We start from the raw sequence: 7,876 nt of genomic DNA on the forward strand, positions 1-7,876 counted from the left end.
GATTCCCACAGGAGGAGCAGGGGGAACTAAAGGCTGCGCCCCAGGGCATGTCCACTCAGATCCTATTCCTGGGTATCTGAAAGAGCAGGTGCCTGCATGTACCCAGGGGAGATTGCACCTGGCCATCCTCTTTGCTTTCCATAATGGAAGGACAGGATTGCTGGGTAGAGGGAGAGCGTGGTATCTTTTACCTGGAAGTCAGGAAAGCGTTCAGCATCATCCCCATCTTGTGTCTAAATTGGGATATTATAGTCTGCGCGGGTGGATAAGTAGGTGGGTAAAAAACCAACTGGACTTTTGGGCTCGGAGAGACACGGGCCGTGCGTAGTACTCTACCTGGAGGCATCTAGCTAGTAGGGACCTGCAGGTGTCTGTACCATAACCTGCCCTGTTTAACATGTTACAATGACCCAGGGGAGAAGAGAGAGTGCTTTTTTATAACATTTGTGGGTGATAGAACATCGACAAACACAGACACTACACTGAAGTTGGGGCTGCAATCCCAAAGTTTCCTTAGACAGGCCAGCAGGATGGGCCAGTAGGAACAGAAGCTAAAGACCTATCCTTGAAGTGGACTAAGGCCCTGCAATGACAGAGGCCAGGGACTGCCTGCGTGGGAAGCGGCTCTCTATGGAAGGCTCTGGTGGTCCTTGGGTTTCAACAGGCAAAACATGAGCCATGAGCAAAGGTGGCCAACTGCATCCTGGGCTGTGAGCAGGAGCACAGCCAGTGGAAGGGATTATCTCCCTCTGTTCAGCACTTTTGAAACCCCATCCAGATTCCTTCTCTACTTTGTTACCCCCGACAATGACAGAGAGAGATTGGTAAGCTGGAGGAAGTTCAGTGGAGGGCCACTGAGGCGGTCATGGCTGGAGCACAAGTGCTGTGAGAAGAGCCAGAGAGCTTGGGTTGTTCAGCCTTGAGAATGAAGATCTCGGGTGGACACGCAGCGGTGTGGCTGATTGGGGCTCATGTCTGTGATCCAAGGCACAAGGACAAGAGGCAGTGGGCTGAAACAACAAAGGGTCAGACTAGACACAGGGAGAATCTTTTCCACCACGAGCACAGTCAAGGGCTGGAAGCTGTTTCCCAGGGAGTCTGCACCAGCTCTGTGCCAGAAAGGGAGCAAGACTTGCTTAGATAAAGCCCTGACTGATCTGGGCTAGCCCTGCTTTCGGCAGGAGGTAGGTCAAGACACCTGCTGAGGTCCCTTCCAGCCTGAATGAGGCTGTCCTTCCTTCCCCTTTATGTTTTCAGATTCGGGAAAGCTCTCAGGTTCTCCCTGACCGCAGGAGTAATTCATATGAGGTGTTGGGCTGCTTCACAGGTGCCCCCAAACATCCCTGACCACATCTTCTCCCCAACTCAAATTCCTCTATTTTGTTATTTTAGTATCCTCCAAAAAGAACCACCTACCCTTTTCATCTAGAAGTGTGTGACACCTCCCTGCACAGATGGTGGTGGAGGCAAATGCTTCTGCTGTGCCAAATGTTACAGCAGTGGCAACAGCCACAAAAATTTTCCCAGAACAGCCTCCTGGAGAAACTGGCTGCTCATGGCTTGGACGATATTCTTTACTGTGGAGCCAACTGGCTGGCTGGCCCCACCTCAAGAGTGACGGTGAATGGAGTTCAATCCAGTTTGCGGCCAGTCACAAGTGGTGTTCCCCAGGGCTCAGTATTGGGACCAGCCTTGTTTAGCATCTTTATCGATGATCTGGAGGAGGGGATCAAATGTTCCTTCAGTAAATTTGCAGAGGACATCAAGTTGATCTGCTGGAGGGTAGGAAGGCTCTGCAGAGGGATCTGGACAGGCTGGATTGATGGGGTGAGGCCAATTGTATGAGGTTCAACAAGGCCAAGTGCCCGAGTCCTGCACTTGGGTCACAAGATCCTCATGCAGCGCTACAGGCTTGGGGATGAGTGGCTGGAAAGCTGCCTGGGGAAAATGACCTGAAAGATGTTTGTTCACAGTCGGCTGAATGTGGGCCAGCGGTGTGCCCAGGTGCCCAAGAAGGCCAACAGCATCCTGATTGGTATCAGAAATGGTGTAGCCAGCCGGAGTAGGGGAGTGATCGTGCCCCTCTACTCGGCACCATTGAGGCTGCATCTTGAATACTGTGTGCAGTTGTGGGCTCCTCACTGCAAGACAGTGAGGTGCTCGAGCGTGTCCAAAGAAGGGTAACGAAGCTGGTGAAGAGTCTAGAGCACAAGTCCTGTGAGGAGCAGCTGAGGGAAGTGGCGTTGTTTAGCCTGGAGAAAAAGAAGCTGAGGGGAGACCTTATCCCGCTCTACAACTACCTCAGAGGAGGTCCAAGTGAGATGGGGTTCAGTCTCTTCTGCCAAGTGACAAGTCATAGGAGAAGAGGAAGCAGCCTCAAGTTGTGCCAGGGGAGATTTAGATGAGACATTAGGAGAAATTTCTTCAACGTACACATTGTCATGCACTCGAACAGGCTGCCCAGGGAAGTGGTAGAGTCACCATCCCTGGCGTTTATTAAAAGACATGTAGATGTGGCACTTGGTGACATGGTTTAGTAGTGGATGTGGCAGTGGGAGGTGGATGGTTGGACTTGATGATCTTAAAGGTCTTTTCCAACCTAAATGATTCTATGATTCTATTTTCTAAATGCCCCTAAGCTCCAATCAAGGCAGCAGCACAGACCAATGAGTGCTCAGGAGTTTGTTCTCATCAGGAGCCGGGCTGTCGAGGAGTGACTCAGCCCAAAATCCCATGGCCTTGGGTTTTTGAGAAAGCTTCTTCTCACAGCTGCCAGGTGGCCCAACAAACACAATGCTTGCTTGGATCTAGTAATTGCCGACATGGAAGAGCTGGACAGGGATGTTAAAAGCAGAGTCAGGCTCTGTTGTAGTGACCCTGAAATAGGGGCAGGTCCCAGATCCTGAGCAGAGTGTGAAAAGGACTGTAACAAGGGCAGACACAAGATCTCAGAGGCGTAGACTGTGGCCTGTTTGGGGGCCATTCGCTTGGGGATCTTCCGGACAGGAGCAGTGAAGGGCAGAGCACTGAGCAGGGCAGAGAAGCACTGAAGGGCAGAGCACAAGTCCTGAGCACTGAGCAGAGCTCAGTCCAGCTGGTCTTTAAGGACAGCCTCCTGCCATGGCCCATGGGCATGTCCAGGTGACTCTCTCAAGTGATTTCAACGGCCCCAAGATGAGCTGGTGCTACGCAAGTCGCAGTTAAAGAAGAAACAAAGAAACTGTCGGGCCACTGTGGAATTTAGCAAGAGAAAGTGTGTCCTTTGTTTGGCTAGGGTAGGGTTAATTTTCACAAGAAGCTGGGAGGGGGCACAGCCAGGACAGCCAAACCGAACTAGCCAAGCGGTATTCTATACCATGCTGATCGTAGAATCATAGAAATATTTCACTTGGAAAAGACCTCTAAGATCATCAGGTCCAACCATTATCCTCACACTACCAAGCCCAACACTAAACCATGTCCCTAAGCACCACATCTATACGTCATTTGAACACCTCCAGGGATGGCGACTCCACCACCTCCCTGGGCAGCCTGTTCCAATGTCTAACCACTCTTTCAGGAAAGAAATTTTACCCAATATCCAATCTAAACCTCCCCTGGCACAGCTTGAGGCCATTACCTCTTGTCCTGTCATTAGTTACTTGGGAGAAGAGACCAACACCAGCCTCACTGCAACTTCCTTTCAGGTACTTGTAGAGAGCAATAAGGTCTCCTCTCAGCCTCCTCTTCACTAGGCTAAACAATCCCATTCCCTCAGACACTCCTCATAGCACATGTTTTCCAGACCCCTCCCCGGCTCCGTTGCCCTTCTCTGGACCCGCTCCAGGACCTCAAGGTCTTTCCTCTACTGTGGGGCCCAAAACTGGACACAGTAGTCAAGGTGTGGTATCACTGTGCTGAGTACAGGGGCACAATTGTTCCCTGCCACCTTCCATGTGTCCTGTCTAGTGATAGGACAAGAAAAGGTTATTCTCACGTCCATTTCTTTTTCTGACAGCAGAAATGACACAGCTGTCAGTCAGTGTCTGTGCCCAGCTGAGGGAGGGAACATCAGTGAGTCCTTCAGCCTGTTTGAGAGCAGGTTCCCCTGGAGCCCCAGGGAAACCACAAGGGAGCCCAGAGGGGGCAGAGAAAGGGCTGCCTTGGGCTGCTCCCCTGCTGCTGAGCTGGGCTGGGCTCCTGGGATGGAGGGAGCTCCTAGCAAGCAGGCAGAGCTGCAGGGAGACAGCTCTGCCCAGGAGCAGCTCCTGTGCAAAGCGCAGCAGGGCTGAGGGCACTGCCTGCAGGCACCAAGAGGAGAGAAGTGAGGCTGAGAGAGCTTAATGCCAGTCTGGAGGGGAGGATGATGAGAGTTTATTGGAAAAGAAATTTTTACAGCCATCTGCATGGTAAGTCTCTGGGTTCAGGGCAATGCAGCTGGTGTTTCTGGAGGGCTATCCAAATCCTGGAACACCCCACAGCACATAGTCTTTCACGAGGATTCCAACAGTTTCTCTAGTGTAGAGGAGGAGGACGTGCTGCAGGTGAGGGACTCCCTGCTGCCCCACCAGATGCACCGGGCGTGATGGCTGCCTTCTCTCAGGGACACCTGCGGGGTGTGAAGGTAGGTGTGCAGGCAGGGGTGCCCAGGGCTGCCTTTCGGAGCAGGGTCCCTGCCCCCCAGGGGCTGTGTGCCAGAGCAGGGACTCTGCTGTCTGCCAGGGTCAGCTCTCAGCCTGCCCAGGGAGCTCCCCACGGCGCTGTGGGGAGATGCTGTGGGTGGAAGGAGTGACCCCCAGCAAGGGAGGCCCCTTCTGCTGGCAGGGGGGAACTGCGTGGGTCAGGGCTGCTCCCAGCTCCAGATCACCCCCACAACATTTGCAGAGGCTCCTTCTGGAAACAGCACGTCAAGGAACTGTTCACCTGAAAGAGAAGAAATCTGGGCTGTGAGTTTTGTCCTCTTGTTTTGCTGGGTGGGCAGGGAGAAATGGGAATTTCTTTCTGCGTTGTGCACCAGGCCTTGAGACCCCATTTGTTGTTGGGACTTGTCTGAGCTGCTCATTAACCCCTGCCCACACAGAGATGTCCCTGGGCAGAGCTCTGCTGCCAGGAGGTGTCTGCAGGGCAGAGCTGTGGACGTGGCAGGTGGGATGGGGTCTGTGAGTGTGAAGAGGGAGGAGATGTAGGGACAGAGAAACAGGTCCTGGCCAAGACAAGCTCCAGGAAGCAGAGACATGGGCAGGGAGGGGGAGAGAACTGCTCCCAGACATGCTGTGGGAGGGGGATTCAGGCATCTCCCTGCCATCCCCTTCAGTGCAGATGCCTTCCCTGGAGCAACCCCCTGGTCTCCTCACTCACGCAGCAGAGCCTCTGCCCTTAATGTCACAGGGATTTGGACATGAGTTGCCTTCCCAGCAACCTGACCACCACAGAGGAGACACGCTCAAGTGTCCAACTGCATCTCCCTCTCCTGCCTCCGCTGGCAGGGGGACTTTAGCATCTCATCTTCTCCCTGCTGCCTTTGTTCTTGCTGTTACACTCATTGGTGTGGGGGATGGAGGACAGAAGTGCAGCTGAGACACCAACACGGCATGGACTGTTATTTTCCTGGTTTAGGCTGGGATAGAGGTATTTCTTCTTCATAGTACCAAGAACAGTGCTGTGTTTTGGATTCAGTATGTGATTTGATATGAGCAGAAGGTTGATAGTACACTGATGTTTTTAGCTGTTGCTGAGAAATCAAGTGGAATAGGGTTTGCTCAGAAAATGCCACCTTAATTTCTCACTGGCTTTTCCTCCATGGACAGGTCCGCATGCTCAGGAGCAGCAAATGTCCAATGCCAGCACCATCACCCAGTTCCTTCTCCTGCCATTCGCAGACACAAGGGAGCTGCAGCTCTTGACCTTCGGGCTCTTCCTGGGCATCTACCTGGCTGCCCTCCTGGGCAACGGCCTCATCATCACCACTGTAGCCTGTGACCCCCACCTCCACACCCCAATGTACTTCTTCCTCCTCAATCTCTCCCTCCTTGATCTGGGCTCCCTCTCCACCACTCTCCCCAAAGCCATGGCCAATGCCCTCTGGAACACCAGGGCCATCTCCTACACAGGATGTGTTGCACAGTTTTTTCTCTTTGTCTTCTTGATCACAGCAGAGTATTATCTCCTCACCGTCATGGCCTACGACCGCTACGTTGCCATCTGCAAACCCCTGCACTACGGGACCCTCCTGGGCAGCAGAGCTTGTGTCCACATGGCAGCAGCTGCCTGGGGCACTGCTTTTCCCTATGCTCTGCTGCACACGGCCAATACATTTTCACTGCCCCTCTGCCAGGGCAATGCTGTGGACCAGTTCTTCTGTGAAATCCCCCAGATCCTCAAGCTCTCCTGCTCAGACACCTACCTCAGGGAGGCTGGGCTACTTGTGGTCAGTGTCTGTTTAGGCTTTGTTTGTTTTGTGTTCATTGTGGTGTCCTACGTGCAGATCTTCAGGGCCGTGCTGAGGATCCCCTCGGAGCAGGGACGCCACAAAGCCTTTTCCACCTGCCTCCCTCACCTGGTTGTGGTCACCCTGTTTCTCAGCACTGTCATGTTTGCCTACCTGAAGCCCCCCTCCACCTCTTCCCCTGCTCTTGGCCTGGTGGTAGCAGTGCTTTACTCGGTGGTGCCTCCAGCAGTGAACCCCCTCATCTACAGCATGAGGAACCAGGAGCTCAAGGAAGCAGTGTGGAAACTGATCCAATGGTACTTATTCCATCAGCAATAATCTGCCTCCTTCACTGCAGAGTGCCCACGGTTTTGCCCAGAGTTTAGGCCAAGCTCTGGGTTTTTTCCCTTGGAGAATCATACTCAGAGGGAATTGCTTGGTTTCATGCCTCTTCTCCTGAGCATCTGACTTGTTGTGTCTGATCCTTGCAGAAGGAAAGACACTGTGTCACCTCTGACCCTTGTAATAGCATCTCTGCAATAAAGGGGGATCTCCTCAGTTCAGTGCTTGAAGCCTGAGCTCTCCTTCTACAGCTGCCGCCAAGAGCAACCCAAGATTTGGATGGTAAAAGCATATTTTCTCCTTCTCTTCTTCCTGTGCTCATGGGCAGAACCTCACAGTAACACAGGGATCTTTTAAACACAAAAACTTGAGTGAAAAAATCTCTTCATGGTGTCCAGGAGCAGTGGAGATCGTAGATGAGCTCCCAGTCGCCTTCTTGAAGGTACCACAGCTATGAAATTGGCAATGGCAGATGTCTGTCCCTCTGGAAAGGAATCTGGAGAGACCAGGGGAGGATGGGGACTTGCCACATGCCGTGGGGGGGAGCAGAGAATGAGGACTCAGACAGTGAAACACCCTCTAAGTCCCACCAGAGTAAACCACTAAATGCAGGTATCCAGAAACAAGGACTCTTCAATGTTGTGGGAGCCAGTGGAGATGCAGCAGGTACAGGGACAGAAGACCGGAGAGACGCGTGAGCTGCTGAGGAGCGCCAGGGCTCAGGTTTTGGTGCTGCCCTCAGGAGCGGGGCTGGCAAGGAGGCAAAGTGGGGCAAAGGCAGTCGGGGTGGGAGATCACCTACAGGATGGATGCAGGAGAGCCAGAGAGAGACTGGCGCCTGCTTCCTCATGCCAATGGCGCCATCTTCAGCCCTGGGGCTGTTGGGGATCTTGAACCCCTTCAGAGAGGCTGCAGCTGTGGGACAAGTGCCCAAAGCTCTGCAGCACCCTGCAGTGGGCAGTGCTGTGGGGCCAGCCCAGACTGGGCTGCTCTGCCGCGCTGGGGAGAGGGCAGGGGTGGGGTGGAGAGCTGAGGAGGGGCTGGGCTGGACTGCAAAGTGCTGAGGAGAGGAAAGCACCAATGTCAGCTGAGCTGGGTGACCATACAGAGGGAGGACACGCTCTAGTG

At 53.5% G+C, this 7,876-nt stretch overlaps 1 protein-coding gene across 1 annotated transcript; it reads left to right on the plus strand.

Moving 5' to 3' along the window:
- Positions 1-5,809: 5,809 nt before the first annotated feature.
- On the plus strand, positions 5,810-6,745 carry LOC104348456 (olfactory receptor 14A16). Its single transcript, XM_009953748.2, has one exon. It carries the CDS (start codon positions 5,810-5,812, stop codon positions 6,743-6,745), a length of 936 nt encoding a protein of 311 aa, XP_009952050.2.
- The last annotated feature ends 1,131 nt before the right edge of the window (positions 6,746-7,876 follow it).

The sequence above is a fragment of the Leptosomus discolor genome, unplaced genomic scaffold (genome assembly GCF_034619465.1).
Source record: "Leptosomus discolor isolate bLepDis1 unplaced genomic scaffold, bLepDis1.hap2 HAP2_SCAFFOLD_35, whole genome shotgun sequence".
Taxonomy (NCBI): Eukaryota; Metazoa; Chordata; class Aves; order Leptosomiformes; family Leptosomidae; genus Leptosomus; species Leptosomus discolor.

Excerpts from the sequence above, each read along its gene's own strand:
- LOC104348456 (XM_009953748.2), top strand. The coding sequence starts at position 5,810 with ATGTCCAATGCCAGCACCATCACCCAGTTCCTTCTCCTGCCATTCGCA.